Source organism: Kogia breviceps, chromosome 9 (assembly GCF_026419965.1).
Source record: "Kogia breviceps isolate mKogBre1 chromosome 9, mKogBre1 haplotype 1, whole genome shotgun sequence".
Taxonomy (NCBI): Eukaryota; Metazoa; Chordata; class Mammalia; order Artiodactyla; family Physeteridae; genus Kogia; species Kogia breviceps.
The window spans coordinates 42,941,434-42,958,912 of NC_081318.1; the positions used below are offsets into that span (position 1 = coordinate 42,941,434).

Sequence of the window (17,479 nt, forward strand, 5' to 3'; positions counted from 1 at the left end):
ACTGATGATGTCAGTTGAATCTGATGATTCAAGAATATGTTTATGTGAAAAAATTTGGTCATCCTACAAAACAACATCGGAGAGTCAAAGACACAACTGGTTGTAGCTGAAAGTTTTAAAAATATGTAATTCAATTTTAATATATTTGCTTTTCTATAGTGCAATCTCCCTCTGTTGCCAGAAACATTTGACAAAGTCTTTTAAACATAGAAAGTTATGTTTCTGTGGATGATTTTAAAGAATATAAAAGAAAGGGGAGCTGAGTGCCCTGTTAGTGTCAGTATATATAAAAAAAAAAGACTAGGGAAGGTGAGATGCCTGTAAAAGAGAGCAAAGGTTCAGCAGGGTTAGCAAGTAAGAACCAGAAGTGATGACTAAAAATATAAAGTCCAGAAAATTTGAAGAAATCTTGGGGAGGCCATTAGCATAGGATAGGGGACTCAAATATATGTAAATCTGAAAGAATAGGATCCTTCAGCTGATACCAGAGTAACCTTTTTATACATACTGAAGACTCAGATATGTACTCTCAAATCCCTTACTACAGGATCTGAGATCATGGTAAAATGTGTATGAAGGAAATTTTAACACCTTAAATAAGAAGTTAGCCTAATCTCAGACTCTAGGCAAACTTTCTCTCTCCAAGAATGCTTCAGGTGAAATGCTCCTGATCTGACCCCTTGAGTTTTTCCAGAGGGAATTAACAAATTAATTTATCTAGACTATCCAGAACATTCGTGAGAAATTAAGCCCAGGTTAACAGAGCAGACTATGGATTTGACTTGAACACGCGACTCTTCTTTTTGACAATAGATGGTGAAATTTCAGTTGTTCATTTATTATTATTCTTGACAGTACTTTAAATTCTAAGCTGATATCCTTACCACCTCTAAATTCTTACACTCTAGAAGAACACATAGTTTTGTAGAATGTGGGTTACAACACTGTAATTGAAAAAATATGGTGAAAGAAAGTTATTATACCCTCATCCAAGAATTTTGCATTTACTCGATGATCCTAATTACCCTTTACTCCATTTTCTGGGATATATTCTTTAAGCTCATAAGGTGGTATGATATGGTCATATCACCTTAGTGAACCATGGAGGCTGCTGTGTATAGGGAAAGTAGAACCCTTTAGAACGCTTTGGTAGCACTGATAATGATATTTTCAAATTTGTTGTATGAGGAGTTATTTTTATAATGGAATCTTATAAATATTTAAATATGTTAAATTTGCTGGAAGAAAAATTCAAATTTGAGTTTTATATCCCTATAGAAATTTCTCCCAAATTTGCGGTTGCATTTTGGACTGATAATACACCAATCCTATTGGTAAAACAATTGAAAGTGAGGAGCCATTGGCATTCTGCACACACTGCAGTTATGTTCCTGTGATGGCCAGCTGAGTCACAAAGGTCATTCTCGACTTCCTCTTCCTTCTCGTGTAGAGAACGGCACGATGGCATTTCCAACAATGGTGAAAACAAAGAGGACCCGCAGACTTATCGACTGCTCAGTCTGTGAGAAACAAAGCAACACAAAACTGGTGTATCAGTGAGGACCAGGGTACTTTACAAAATGCGAGGCTCAGGCTTTGATGTTGAAATGTCTTCCTCCTGGTCTCCTATCCCCACCTGTCAAAGCTCTACTCTCAAAGACACAGTGGTCCTTATTTACACTGGCAGCAGTGTAAATTGATGCAACCTTTAAAAAGATCCATTTGGAAATGTATGTCAAGAGACAAAAATGTATACACAGTATTCTTGCCAAACAATTTTAAGCCTATGTGAAAGAATTCTAAGTTTGAAAAAGAACACTACAATCACAAAGATGTGCATATTTATTGTAAGAAGAAATTGGAAATTGTTGAAAGATAATAGGATAGTTAAGTAAATAAAGCACTTCAATTCAGTGAACTACTATGTAGCTATTAACAATGACAGGCATGAAGATTATACTAAAATGCTAAGAGTGGTTATTTTAGGGTAGTGTGAGTATAGGTTATCTTACTATTTCTCCTTTGACAGAATTGTATAATATAGTAATATTAAAGTTCCACTGAACAATGTATAATTAGTAAAGATGAAAAAAGCAGGAATGCTACTCATTTAAAATGTCAAGATCTTCATAAAAAGTTTTCCACTCTTCCTTCAAATGGAACTTTCCATCTACCTAAAGTCCATAGCCCAGAATAAGCAGAAGCCCGGGGCAACAGGATGGGTTGGACATAAGGACGGGCGGGCTGAGCTGTGGGTGAGGAACAGGGAGCCAAGGGGGTCCAGAGGCAAGTCGGAGATCAGAAGCCAAGAGACTTCAGCCCAAAAGGTCTGGGCAGAGTCCTGGTAAGAATGCACACGTCTAAGACTGGGATGAGAAGTGCTTCTCCTGTTTGGAGAAGATGGTAAGAAGAGCCTGAAGAAACCCCATGTGATGGTAAAATTGTATGTGTCAACCTGGCCAGGCTAGAGGACCCAGCTGTTTGGTCAAACCCTAGTGTAAGGTGGTTGTTGTGAAGGTATTTTATAGATGTGATCAACATCTACAATCACTCGACTTTAAATAAAGGCAGATTACCCTCCCTAATGTGGGTGGACTTCAACCAATGAGTTGAAAGCCTTGAGAGCAAAAGCCGAGGTTTCTCAGAGAAGAAGGAATGCTTCCTCAAGAATTCCTTGTGGAACATAGAAATCAAGCCTAAGTTTCCAGCCTTTAAGGATTTCAGACTTGCCAGTCCCCACAATCACATGAACAAATTCCTTAAAATAAGTCTCTCTCTCTCAATAAAATATATTATCTATCTATCTATCTATCTATCTATCTATCTATCATCTATCTATCTATATCTATCTATCATCTATCTTCCTATTGGTTCTATTTTTTGTGGAGAACCCTGACTGACACACTCCCTGAGAATCTGAGGCATCACGGCAGCACTTTTTATATACTAAATTAATTTTAAATTATACAACAACAGCCAGATAAATTCTCCGATAATAATTCAGATAAAGCTCAAATCCCCTTTGTCCACCACTTTCCATCTTGATCAACTCCTGTCTTGCAGAAGGTAAATATCCTTTTGATTACACTGTATATCCTTCCTATCCTTTGAAAAATACTTCATAAGCATGCACACACACACACACACACACACACATCCATAGCAAATAAATATCAAGCTGATATTAAAGTTCTCCATCTCACATTTACAGATGGGTCCTGAGGCCCTGGTGGAGGTCAGGGCCTTGGAGCCACAGAACGGTAGAAGTTAAGGAGGACGGGCCTTGTGGTGGTGCCAGGGGACGGGTGGGTGCACAACTGGAGTGGGAGGGCCGGAGGGTGGATGACCTCTGCTGCTTTGAAGAGCACAGGTGGCAGATACTTCACCTCCAGCCTGCTTACATCATCTCCCATTTGGAGAGCAGAGTCTTTGCTCAGTGCCAGGCCTCCTGCTTTTTCTCTGGTCCTTTTCTAACCAGAAGGGTCACATTTTTCTGGATGATTCAATTCTCTAGCAGCCTACATATGGGTGGCACTGAGAAAGCATCAGGAATGAAAACTAATTATTTTGAAAAGGGTTATTCTGAGTGGAGTGAGGGAAAGAGTTTTTGTAGGAGAATTCTGTTCTATAAGATTGATGGACACCTGTGCTGTCGGGAGAAAGTACAGCAGGGGAAGCCTTGATGCACCAGACTGATGTTCTCCATTCAGGATCGTGTGTGTAGGTGGTGGGACATAAATAAGTGGTTTGAACTTGGAGGACCTACTTTATAAAACTGTAGAGCAACTTGGGGACCAATGCAAGAAAATAGGTGGCTTGGAAATCTCTCCTAGCAGAAGGTCTCATGGATACTATGATGCTGATAAATGATACAGGGGATACATAAGGCATCTATGTCCCCAATATGGTCATAATGTACTGTGCTGCCAGGGAGGATGATGGCACCCTACGGGTGTTCATGGTTCAGAAAAGATCAAGGAGCATTTGGGGCAGGTGATGTGACAGGTAGGGGCCTGCGAAGTCCTTTCCAGCCCTGCTGAGAATGGAAATGAGGGATTTTCCATGACTTTCTCCTATTTCTCTTAGGAAATCATTTTCATCTGGAGAAGCATTTTGATACCTTAAAGTAATTTCTTGTTTTGAATTACAAAGCACTGTATCACATTCAGCAAATTTTCTCTGCTTGGGTAGTGGTGGAGGGTAGTTTATTTCTACAGTTGTCCAGTAGTACTTCGATCTCTGTTGAACTCCTTCAGTCTCAGATGAAGAAGGAAGGGAAAAGTTAGAATGCTTGTGATGTCTCTTTGTCAGATCAGAAATCCAGCTCTCCATGGTGAATGGGGAGAAAGCAGTGTCAGGAAGCGGACAAAGGAGGAGGCCTGGCACTCTGCAGGGGATGGTAGAGTGGCGGGAAGGCCGGGAATACAGACTGTTTTCCTCACTGAGTCGCTTGTCTTCACCAACACCATCCCCAGGCCTGCCCAGCTCCCGCATCCCTTTAGCTGGGAGAAAGCAGCTGGCGTGTGCGTCATTCAGCTAACTTCCCACAGAAATCTGCCCCAGACTGAGCCTCTGGGCTGACCTTTCCTGTGGTTGGATTCCCTGGGGGCCCACACCCCCTCCCCAATTATCCAGGGTGACTCTTACTGCACGAGAGAGAGAGAGAGAGAGACAGAGAGAGACAGAGAGAGACAGAGAGACAGAGAGAGAGAGACAGAGAGAGAAAGAGAATGAGTCTGCTACCCTGTGCTCGGGTGTCTTACCTCCTCTACACCTTATAGAGATAACCTCCAATTTTCCAGCAGGTGGGCATCAACCTTCCCTATTTTCTACTTCTGACACTGAATTTTTTCTAACTAAAATTACACTCTGAAGCCCTTTTGGCTGAGAATTAGAAAGAGTAGGAGAGTTAATCAAGTGAAGCCAGGGTAATTGTGAACTAGAAGTCAATGCCTTTTCTAGAATACACCTCTCTTCATGCACCCCTTTCCTGACATAACTAGTGCCTTTGGTAAGCACAGTTAGGCCACAGTTCCAGAAACGCAACACTGAACTGGGTAAACGATTTGCTTTTCACAAAGTGTGTTGGTGATTATGCTGCCGACACCAAGAGTCAGATTTCCAGAAATCAAGTTTCTCTAATGGAGGAGCCCCCTGGCCTCCCAGTGGGCATGGAATGGCTGCTTTCTTCATCTTTGAACTGCATGATCCCAACCTAGGCATCCAATCTCTTCAAAGTAGGCTTGGGGATCAGAACCGCTCTGCTGGGAGCACAGAGTGACAAACAGTGCCAATCAAACTGTCCCAGTTAGATGTAGCAGTGAATTGGAGGTCAAGTCTCAGGAGGGCTGGAGCCGTCGGGGCTGGCTCGGCTGAGCCTTTTCTTAGGAGCTTGCAGCAACTGTGCTTTGGGCTGGCCGTCCCAGGGTGCTCTGTGAACAGGTCAGGGTCTGTTCTCCTTGGGATTAGATGATGTGTACAGAGCAGGTTGAACAAATCCTGTGAAATCAGGTCCACTCCTTCTGCCTTGGAGTTTTCTATTGAAAGACAATCTCAACCTTAAGTCACTGGCTCCAGGAAATTTCCAGATGAAAGAAGTTCCCTACTGTTGCTTTCCAAGAGCCATGTTTATTTATTTGTTAATTCATTCAGTATCAGTGAATCGTCTCTAGTATAAAGTGTTGGCACTACAAAAGAGACTAAAACATGTAGATTGTATAAATTATACCCAGCCAAAATTAAATCCTGTTTCATCAAGTTGTACCAAGGTCATTAAGTATGAAAACAATTACATAGTTGTAGGATCATTTATTCATAGTATACTTAAACCCATGTTTGCACATACACCTAAACACACACGCATCCCAGGGTAATACGAGGATTTGGAGAATTGTGACGATAGGAATTGGGGAAACAAGTTTAGAGGCGTTTGAGCATCACAGTCACGTGAGCCATTTAGTAGAAAAGTGAGTAGGTATTCAAAGCAGCCTGATTTGGAATCAGATTCTCTACGACTTGCTAGATGTGTGACACATCAGTAAGTGATAACCCCTCTGAGCCTGTTTTCTCATTTATAAAATGAAGACAAAAATAAAATCTGTCTCAGGATACTTGTGATGGATAGATATGATGACAAAAATGGAGATTTCTAGCTCAGTGACTGATGCATGGTACACACAAAATAAAAATTGGTTTATCTCCTTTCTTAGTTGCATGGACTACATTTAGGTTTGAGCAGTGATTTATAAATAACTCACTTCTTTTTAAGAATGATGCTTGAATTTACCCTCTTTTTCCTATTTTCAGTTCCAGTCTGCTGAAACTTCACTTGAGCCTAACGGGCCTCCCACCTGCGCCTCTTCGCCACAGGTACGGATGGCATACCAACACCATTCTCAGAACCAGTATTTAAGAATATAGTTGGGGATTAAATGCCCCCTAGTGGTCATGTGAGGCAAAAATTCAAGCCAGATGCTCAATAGTGAGTAGAGGGGATAGGTGAATTTGGAATTTTTCAGTGACTAGAGACTGTTTTAAATTCAGTTAAATAGTTGTGGGATTTTGACTAATTGGTTTTTAACCTCAAGTTACTGAGGTCATGCAGTGACCCCAGCTTCCTGCAGATCAGAAAATTACAACCTTGGCTTGAGAGGGATGAATTGCAGTGTTCTCTTGACGATGCTGGTGCTGTCGTGAGGCTGATACTTGAGATTTGACTCCATGAGATATGCTTCCAGAGCCAGAAAGATTTCCATGAGGCCAGGCATTAAGTCTGAGTCACCATTTTGGACTGGCATTTTATCTTCCCCATAGAATGTGATTAATAAATATCTGATGGATGGATATATGGTTGATGACAAGGACAAGGGTACTTATAAGTATCATAAGAGGTTACTTGAAATGAAAATTATCTCAGGAAATACAGGACATTTAGCTGTATGACTTGTTGAAACTAGATATGTCAGATTTGTCAGGAGAGGAAGACATGATTTATTCAAATCCAAGGAATGATAATCCTATTTTCCTTTGCAGTCTCAGAAACTGAAAACAAACAAAACAAAACAAAAACAAACAAAAAAACTCTAAGGTATCTTTAACAATCACAGAGTGAATAGGAACTAACATTATTTGAGCGAATCACATTTTAATCTAGCACCTGACTGACTTAGTTTGTAGTGTATAATAGGTACTCTGGAAATAGGTACTCATTGGTCAGGCTGCCAATTGTCACAGCCTGAATGTTGAGATGACACTGTCCTCAATCTTATAGGTAAGGAAATAGGGCTCAGAGAAGTTGCTATCTAGGATACCTGCTTATAAGCGATACAGATGGAGTTTGAACATGGCTTTGCTTGACTGAAAGTCCATGCCCTGCTTACTGTAGTGGCTTTCTGCTCGAATTTTAGTCCAGAGATGGTGAAGCTGCCTCATTTCTTCTCAATTTTCAAGTGGGAAACAGATCTTCATTTTCCTTCTGACCCAAACTTGTCTGAAGCTGGGTTTCTGGAGCTGAGTCGGTTTCATGACTGTCTTCCCCAGGACTGAGAGTAAGGTCAATGCTCAGTATGTGTTTGGATGGATGGACTCTGGAGTAATGTGTGGCTTCCACACAACAGAAGTCATAAATATCACACAAGATGTAGCTGCATCGTCTGCCCCAGGGATCACAGGGCTTTCTCTACCCTTTACATTTTCATGTTTCATTTTATGGTTCTTGTTATTTCTGTGATGTTGAAGATGAGTATCTCAAACATAGGAAGGAGAGAATACATCATACTTCCCAAGAGAGGAAATGAAGTCTCAGAAGGTTATGATTCAGCCTCAGTTCTCAGCCAGCAGTCCAAGAAGCTCTGCTGTCCTGTCACTGAGACCAGTGTACCACCTGTCATTCACAGCATCAGGCTCTGAGGTCTGCTCCAAGCCTCAGTAATTGGCTTAGGTGGGTTGGAAATATCAAAAGCAGAGCTCTGAAAGCATCTAATTCCATTGAGGCTGAATCACTATGTAACACAGGGAGCACACAATTTAAAGTGAGATAGGCAGGAGCAGACTGCAAAGCTTTGGATTCCCAAAGCTGCTTCATTAGACTTGGGGAATGAGATTCATTAAGAGGATCTGTAGACCCTTGGGTAGTGACCATTTCCGAACCATTGAAAACCTGTCATTCAGGAGTTTGTCTCAATTTTTCCCTGTGTCTCGCCCTACCTGCTGCTTCAGAAGCATTGCCAGGTGGTCAACAATCACTAAGGAGGTCAAGCAGGAGTCACAGGGGTAGGACCAGGCTTGCTCGTGAGTGTCTGCCTTGGCTACTTCCCCACGACCCCCTCCTCCTGCCGATGCCCCTTTGGAAAATCTGCATTTTCACCACTCTCCCAGTAACCCAGCTTGGAGACATCCTTGCAAATACCATGGAATTATTGTCGTCACAACCACCTCTCTGTACTCGCATTTTCTAGCTGTTTTACCTGGACCTCAGGGAATTCCATCTTGGATTACTTCCAGGATAGCCTTCATTGCTAATACTCAATTATGAAAAATATATAACGAGACTTTTTAATTAGTTACTATTACAAAAAAAAATAGAGAATTACATAAAGCTACATGTAAGTGTGGATGTTAATTCCAGTCTTATATTTTTGTAAGGCTCTTAATATCATTTTTTTTTTTTTTTTTTTTTTTTTTTTTTTTTTTTTTTTTTGCGGTACGCGGGCCTCTCACTGCTGTGGCCTCTCCCGTTGCGGAGCACAGGCTCCGGACGCGCAGGCTCAGCGGCCATGGCTCACGGCCCAGCCGCTCCGCGGCATGTGGGATCTTCCCAGATTGGAGCACAAACCCCTGTCCCCTACATCGGCAGGCGGATTCTCAACCACTGCGCCACCAGGGAAGCCCTTAATATCATTTTAACAGGCGTCTTGAATGGAAATGTAGGTTGCACCCTCTGACTAGGGGATGGTAGGACCAGCTGGCAGGAGGCCTCTTGCATGTAGAAGAGAGAGCATGAATGGAATGGGAGGTATTGTCACAGCCTGGGTCTGTTGAGGTTGACTGCAGGGCTGTGGACCAAGATGGTCCCATATATCCATAGTTGGGCACTAAGTGTCATCCTGTGATCTCTCATGTAGTGTACCAGAAGGGGAAGGCATTTACCCTGAGGGGAGAGCCTTGGCATATACCTATATGATGGTGTAGAAATGATGCTCAGGCCCAAAGTAGGAAGCTGTCCTTGAAGTCATGTTGCTGTGACAATGATTATACTGGTTTACAGTCTGTATAATCAAGCTCAACAAACGTTTATCGAGAATCTAGCAGCAAAGTTCAACATACGTTGGGAACTTTACCATAGTTCCACAGAAGTTCCATAGTACCATAGAAGGAAGGCTAGGACAGGGAGCTCCTAGTCTGGTGGTAGAGGCATATATGTAAACAAAAATTTTCATTGTGAACTACTGTAATGGAGATGCTGTAGGATCCCCAATAAGGGACATGTAGTAGAACTTGAGGAGGGACTGGTCATGGTTGGTCAAAAGGTATATCCTGGAGAAATTAATATGTGAGTTGAGTCTGAGAAATGAGTAGAAGTAGCCAAACAAACAAGCAGGTTGCTTGGCAAGAGTATGCATGAAGGCAGACTGAAAACTTTCAGGCTAGTGATGACAGACAGGTACCATCCATGACCATTAAGTGTGGTCACAGATCAGAGAAAGGCTTATAATGAGAAACTGGACTTGTGTCCTAAAAACTATTTCAAAAGTGGAGAAAAGTGATCCATTCTGAATCACTGTTTATAAAACTGAGCAAGTTAAAAGAACTTGCTACCAAGAGAAAAGATTCCTCCCCATCTGGAATCTTCCCCAATTGTCTTCATTGCATGTACTACCTTTGCCCTACTTCTCAACACCATCATGACAGATGACAGAATACAACTTTAGCTTCCTCAAACTGGGGCTGAACAAGAAAGCAATTCACTGTCTAATGTTTCTTAGTTTAGCCTCCAGGACATATTGAATAACTATATTATTCAATACAGCTCTTTCTACTCTGACCAGAAAGGGTTAGTTACTAGTCTGGAGTTTTTGATGATTACTGCCATGGGTCATATTTCGAGTTTTGATTAGCACTGTTAACTTCCCACTGCTTAATTGTTCTCATTCATATCAGGCTTCGGTGCAAATCAGGGACTGCCTTTGCATGACAGGCTGATTTCAGCTTTCTGGTTACTAGTGAATCCTTGAATTCCACCAGAAACAGAAATGCACGTGTCCCACATTCATCTTAATGTGAGTCCCTTCTTGTGATTCGTTGTTGAATCACAAAATGACCTCCAGATTAATCACAAATAGGGTACATTGGAAGCTTTGAGGCAATTAAATTCTGGGATTCCATCTGGATTCCCATAGTATATCAGACCACAGATGCTAGAAATCATCTTAAAACTCACTGGGCTCCAGTCTAGGTAGAAATTACTATTTGTTGAACAAATAAATGAAGTGTCTGCTGTGTACCAAGAGCTGAGATTAACATTTAAATTGCTATTTGAGCTCTAGATCCTTGAAATATAGAACACTAACATTTGGATAAATTAGGTCCAAATCTCTACAATGTAGTAGAAACCAAAGTAATTCTATGTAATAAAAATACCAAGAAACTATTCTTCCTCATGATCCACATAATTAAAAAAATAACACTGTGGGAATTTGTTTTTTGTTTTGGAGGTGCTACTAAACAGTGAAAGTCTCCAAGGAAACTTCCCCCTGAGGGCTTATCTCAGCTCAGACCATGATACAATCAATCTGTCATTTCCAGTCCTTCCAGGAGGCTCAAAATCAGGTAGCTAGGAGAAATCTGGGGGAGCGAGCAAATGGAAGAAGAGAAGCAGATGTGAGGCCAGGGCATGGAGCCGAACATCCTGGTAGATGAGAACAGGTGAGGGAAAGGGACGTGAGGAGGGCTCTGTATGAGGATTCCAGGGAGATGGTTCTCGTCCTATATTGCTACTCTTGGCGGCTTCATTTTCTCTGCCTCTAAATTGGGTGGCTGGTCAACAGAGCTGTATTTTGGTTTTGGTGGTACACGGGCCTCTCACCGCTGTGGCCTCTCCCGTTGCGCAGGCTCAGCGGCCATGGCTCATGGGCCCAGCCGCTCCGCGGCATGTGGGATCCTCCCCGACCGGGGCACGAACCCGTGTCCCCTGCATCGGCAGGCGGACTCTCAACCACTGTGCCACCAGGGAAGCCCATCAACAGAGTTTAAAAAGCTAATGAGTTAGTGTACATCCAATGACCGCTGGTCATCTGCCTTGGTTTCCACTGTCCTCTCATTCTCTTGCGGGCATTTCTAGTCCCCTACATGCTATCTGATCCCCTACATGCAAGCCTCCCCAGCCCAGGGTTGAACACCAATCCTTCCACCTCTCATTAGTCACTTCATAGGCTCCCTGGGAGCCTATCCAAAGTCAACACACACAGGCACCTGCCTGACTCCAAGCATTGCTCCCACTCCCCCTGAGCCTCCTGGGTTTCGATGGAGCTGGCCACATCGCCTTGGGTCTATGCTCAGGAGCCCTGGTTCCTAGCGGAGGCCAGTGCCCTGGGCCAGGCTGATTCTCTAAGCCTGATGCCTGCCTCTGTCTAATCCACCTACCTACTATTCTCAACTTAACATGGAAGCCCAAGTGCACTTTATGGTTCAGCCCATCCCAATGATAATAGAAAAATGACACAATTGGAAAATGGAGTTTTAAAGGAATAGATAATTCACAGGTTGCATGCTTAATCCAGAAATCACTATTAAGATACTAATTGGGGGTCAGAGTGGGGAAAAAATTCTAAGAGGAGCAATATGAGAGAGGGGGGAAAGAAATGAATTAGGAGAATCACTGCATTCATCACTAAATTCCTGGATTCTGCTTTGGCTCTGAAAGTGTGTAAACTTCAGTATTTAAAGACTGCATCCCTCTCGCACCCACACAGTTCATTACTAGGGAGACGCTGGCAGGTCTTCAGACCCTTCGATGTGTGATTCTTGGGGGCCAGTGCCTTATCTGGAACCTCCTCTTCTTCCATTTGGCCTGCTTTACCATCACAAAGGTGTCTGCTTTCAGATGCCTCTTAGAGCTTCCCCTGTGATTTGTCTGCAGAGGAAATAGATCCTTTCATTTGCTCTCGTAGAACTGCAACTTGCAGAATATTTTTGAAACATTACATAGTGTATTTTACATGATTATGTTGTTGATTCTGATAATAAAAGTAATAGGTGCTCACTGTCAAAAATGTAGTGAAATATTTTAAAAGTACAAGGACGAAACCCCATCTGCCAGAGAGAATTTCTCACTTTCCCATTTTTGGTATATTCCTTTTTATATTTTCTGGCTACATATCTATATATCTGGATATGAATAGGTATTTATATATCTGTAAAACTTGGAATATATTATATATGCAGTTTATTGTGCTTTTAAAAAAGTTTAACATTGAATAAGGAACAATGATTATTATAGGTGCATAATATTTCTTAATATTCTATCCTGTGGCTGTGTCACAATTTCACTTTTTTACTGTCAGATATGTACTCAAAGAAATAATCTAACACAAATGACTATGTCTAAAGTTTCCTTGAATATTTCTTTACTATTCTTAAGGTTTAATCCTGCAAGTAGACCTACTAAGTCCAAGTGTAAATGTACTGTTTATGCTTGCTGTATATTACCAAATTGCTCTCTAGAAAAGTTGGGTTAGTTGCCCCAATTTACTTTCCCACCAACAGTCTACAAGACTGTCACATGCTTTTGTAACATTTGTCTTTAATCCTTGCTAATTTGATATGTCTCATATTATGCTTCATGGTTAAGTTTGAATTGTTCGGACCACTAGCAAATAACATTTTTTTATACATTAAGTCAGCATTTAAACTAAAATTCTTTCTATTTCCTTTGCCTGTTTTTTCTGCTAGAAATATCTTTTTTCTTCTAAGAGCTTTTATATATTAAGGACTTTAGTCATGTTATATTTGTAGTACAACTATTTCATATTATAATATGTAATATTATATTTATGCACATATAAATATTATATATTTATTTTTATTGAAAACACTTTTCTTAGTTTTTTTGTTTCCCCTTACATTTTTATTGTTAGGTTTAGAAAGTTCTTGCTCATCCCCAAATGACTCTGCTAATTATGCTTTTTGCTGTCTATTTTGTAAAAACTTAGCTACAAAATCCAACAGAAATTGATCTTACAGCTTTACATGAGGTAAGAATCATCACTCATCCACTCACTACTCTTATTGCCAAAACATTCATTTCTTCTTACTAATTTTTGTAGTGTCTTTGTAGTAGTAAGTTCATATATGTACTAGGATTTTATTTTCAGGGCAAACTATTTGTCATTATTAATCTGTCAATTACTGTGCTAATTCTAAAATGTTTTGCTTAATGCAGGTTTATATTTATTAGTAACTGATAGAGAAAAATCCCTCTTCCTCATTAGCATTTGTATTCAAATCTCTTAGCTTTTCTTACGTTTTTTAAAAGAGCTTTTAAGCTATTTTGTCAAATTAAAACAGTCACATTGAAGATGTGATTAAATTTTTTAACATTATTAAGAAATTTGCAGAGAATTGACATCTTCACAAATTTAGTCTTCCTATCCTGAAGCACCACATACCTTTTCATTTATTCAAATATTCTATATACTTCAGTAATGCTTAGCATTGTGAGTTACTGCTATCTTAAATTTGACTAGTGCTTTCTAGTTTATAAAGTACCCACTTATTTTCATGAACCTCTCGACAAGCCAACCACGAGTTCTGACTTATTTCTAGAGGCTACAGTTCTTGTCCTGACTACCATTTAATCGCTGTGTGACCTTGGTAAGATCACTTTACCTCTCTGGGCCTCTCAACACGATGTTGCAGAGCCTTTTCTGAGGTATGTTCCAGGGAACATTGTCTTCATGGTGCATATAATTAGAGGTACCACTGTAATGTTATGTGGTCAAAAAAATTTTAGGAAATTCAGGTTAAGCAGAATTAAACAGGTTTCTTTACTGTAAGGCTTCTCAGAAACTTAAATAGGCTAATACATCTTCTAAGTATATGATGATACATAATATGTGTTATTTCCCAAACTTTTTTGGCTATAGTCCCTTTTTACCTGCTTAGCAGCTCACATAATTAGGCTTCTGTGGAGCATCCTTTGAAGAATTTGGATATGGTAGAAAATGCACATGCTTGGGAACCATATCTGGGTTCAAAGTTTTGGACTATGAACTGTTGTGTGGACTTATCTTCTCTGAGCCTCATTTTTCTTCCCTGTAAATCGAGGATAATAAAGCCCAGCTCAGAGTTTTAGTAGTTGCAGACTGTTCTGATCACTGTAGGGGAGCAAAATTTGCCACCCCCAAATGTATCTCTTTGACATGAGGATTAATGCAGGTTGATTACTTTTAAGAAACAGAAGATTGGGGGGGTGGAGTCAAGATGGCCGTGTGGGAAGATGCAGAGTTCATGTCTCCCCACAACTAGGGCACCTTCTGGATGCAGGTGGGGGACCCCGATGCCCAAGGAGATGGGAAGAACCCCCAAGTGAACTGGTAGGACGTGGGGGGACTGAGGGGGGAGGAGAAGTGGAGGCCAGACAGGACTGGCTCCCCTGAGGTGTGGCTGAGAGGGGAGAGGGGTTTCCATGCTTGGAAGGACCCTTGGGGACTTGGATCAGGGGGGAGGGGGCCTGGCGTTTCCCCTGCCCAATTGGCCGGAGAAGTCTGCCTGGCTCTTGGCCAGGTCCTATGCCCTCAGAGGTCCCCTCTGGGCGGGGTTAGTCCTGGGGGGACTAACCTCTTCCATTCTTCACCATCCTGCAGGGACATCATTATTGTTTTGCTTCCACAGCTGAGCTGCCTGGGTCCAGAGAAACCGTGTGACACGGTCAGGGTAGCACGATATAGGATTGGTTTAGGGTCCAAAGCCCATTTCTCACACTTTTCTTGGTTGTTTTAAACTGTCAGGAAGGGTTGTGATTCCTTGTGCTTCAGGGAGGAGAATAAAAATCCTCTTATTGAGCCATCATGAAAAAATGAGCCATTGTTTTGGGTAGTTTTTTGAACTAGTGTTTTTAAAAGTACTTTTAGTATTTTTTTTTTTTTCATAGCATTACCTAAGTGAATCACACGGTCATTATCTGAAATGTGAAGAATAATTCTGAAAAATTTAGGGCTCTTTTCTTTGGGAAGGGGGAGAAACTTTCTCTTTCTTGGTTACTCAGAAACATACAATCCATTCTGAATCACTGTTTATAAAACTCTGTTCAATACCTTTGTAATCTAGAAAATAGCAGGATGAGAAACATGAGAAGAGCCAGGCCCTGCACCACCCAAAGGTAGACTACATGAAATGTGTATTTGACTCTCACTTTCAACAGCTTGGCTTCAGTACTCTAAATGTGTAGTTTTGCACTTGGTATTTGTATCACTTGGGAAAGTGTTCAGCTCAAAAATAAAAGTAAGCCCACTTAACCATGGCTTAAACAAATAAAAGTATTGTTTTCACATAATAAGAAATCTGAAGATAGGTAGCTGCTGTCCTAACTCATTGAAATTGCCTTAGCTTTTCTTTTGTGTTTGCAAATGGCTGCTGCAGCTCCATACATTGTATCTGAATTCAAGGGAGGAAGTAAAATTCCAGCCATGTCTTTCTCTTCTTATCCAAAAAAAAAAAAAAGAAAAAAAAAGAGAGAAACCTTTATCAGTAATCTCATAGACTTCCCTACAAGGGAGTATTCAGCTGGGAAAGTGAGAAGGAGGTTGAGATTAACTATGGGGTCAACCAAACAGCATTGCTATCTACAGGAGTCTATTCAGCACCTGTTCCTGAACACACTTTCCCCTTCTCCAGGCTCACGTAGTTCCTCCTTTCGCCAATGCTGTTGATGTTTTCCAAAATTTGGTAGCATCATCAATGTTCCTCACTAGCACTAAATATTATATAGTAAAGATTCATGCTAAATGGCTAATGGTTGATGTCTACTTGTAAAGTAGAATAAAGAGGACCCTTGGAAAACATTCATGGAGCTATATCCTGAATTCTTTGTCAATATTTATGCTTAGCACAGTGCTAAGTCTATGATAGGGTTCATTGACTCTTCAAGACTCTCTGAGGGTCTTATCAACGCTGGGCATGACTGATGGCACTGGACGCAAGTGATAAAACAAGGTACAGCTCCTGTCCTCATGGAGCATAGTTTGTAGACATCATGAGATAGATGACAAATGCATAGACATATAATGTCATTAAATCAAAGACTCTTGAGGAGGTGACGTTTAAGCAAAACCTATGTGAAGTGAGAACTTCATTATTCTATTTGGATCCATACTTTGTGCTTTTGGAGGTTCCTCCGTCTTGAATTCCATACTAATCTTCTAAATCCGTATCCCGTTTCAGGTCCTCTGGGGGCTTTAGCATTACCTCCACTATGCGGTTACTTGGGGGTTTATAACTTTTAAATGAAACGTGCTTTGAGGAAAGATACATTGCTATTGAATAATTTTTATTAAGTACTACTTTATACAGAGGAAAATTCACCCTTTGAATGCTTAGTTTTGTGAATTTTGACAAACTTAACCATCATTGCAATCAAGATGTAGAATAGTTGGATAAGCCAAAGACAGTCTCCTGTGCCCTTTTGTAGTCAACCTCTTCACAGCAACCACTGATTTGTTTCCTGTTCTTAGAGTTTTGTTTTCTCAGCAACATCATGTAAATGAAATCATTATAGCATTTCGAGTCTGGCTCCTTTCATTTAGCATAATTCATTTGAAATTCATCCACGTACTTTTGTGTATCTGTAAGTTTATTATTTTTATTGCCAAGTAATATTCCATTGTATAGATGTACTACAGTTTATCCATTCTCTAACTGCTGGACATTTGAGTTGTTTCTAGTTTCTGGCAATTTCAAATGAAGCCAGTGTAAGTATTGACATATAGGCTTTTATGTAGATATAAGTTTTATTTTTCTTGGGCAAATACCTAGCAGTAGGATTTTGGGGTTGTGTAATAAATGTATGCTTAACTTTATAAGAAAATGGCAAAAAGGTTCCAAACAGTCTTTACCATTTTGCTTTGCCATCAGTAATGTATGATGGTTCTAGTTGCTTCACGCCCTGGCCAGTTCTTGATATCATCAGTATATTTTTATTTCAGCCATTCTAATAAGTGTGTGGTGGTATTTCATTGAGGTTTTATTTTGCATTTCAGCAGTGATCAAGGATGTTAAGCATTTTTTCATGTGCTTAGTCACCATTTGGTGATATATCTGTTTGAAAGTTTCCTATTGTTTTAAGTTGGGATTTTTGTTTCTTTGTACTGAGCTTTAAGAATTATTTATACCTTCAGGGCTTCCCTGGTGGTGCAGTGGTTGAGAATCCGCCTGCTGATGCAGGGGTCATGGGTTCGAGCGCCGGTCCGGGAAGATCCCACATGCC

General features: G+C 40.7%; 1 protein-coding gene across 1 annotated transcript in view; it reads right to left on the reverse strand.

Moving 5' to 3' along the window:
• Nucleotides 1–17,479, reverse strand: part of NPSR1 (neuropeptide S receptor 1) — a 152,609-nt gene that overhangs the window by 106,907 nt on the left and 28,223 nt on the right. The window contains 2 exon segments of the mRNA XM_059073969.1: nucleotides 1,394–1,445; nucleotides 1,448–1,520. Coding sequence (XP_058929952.1) covers nucleotides 1,394–1,445; nucleotides 1,448–1,520 — 125 coding nt within the window.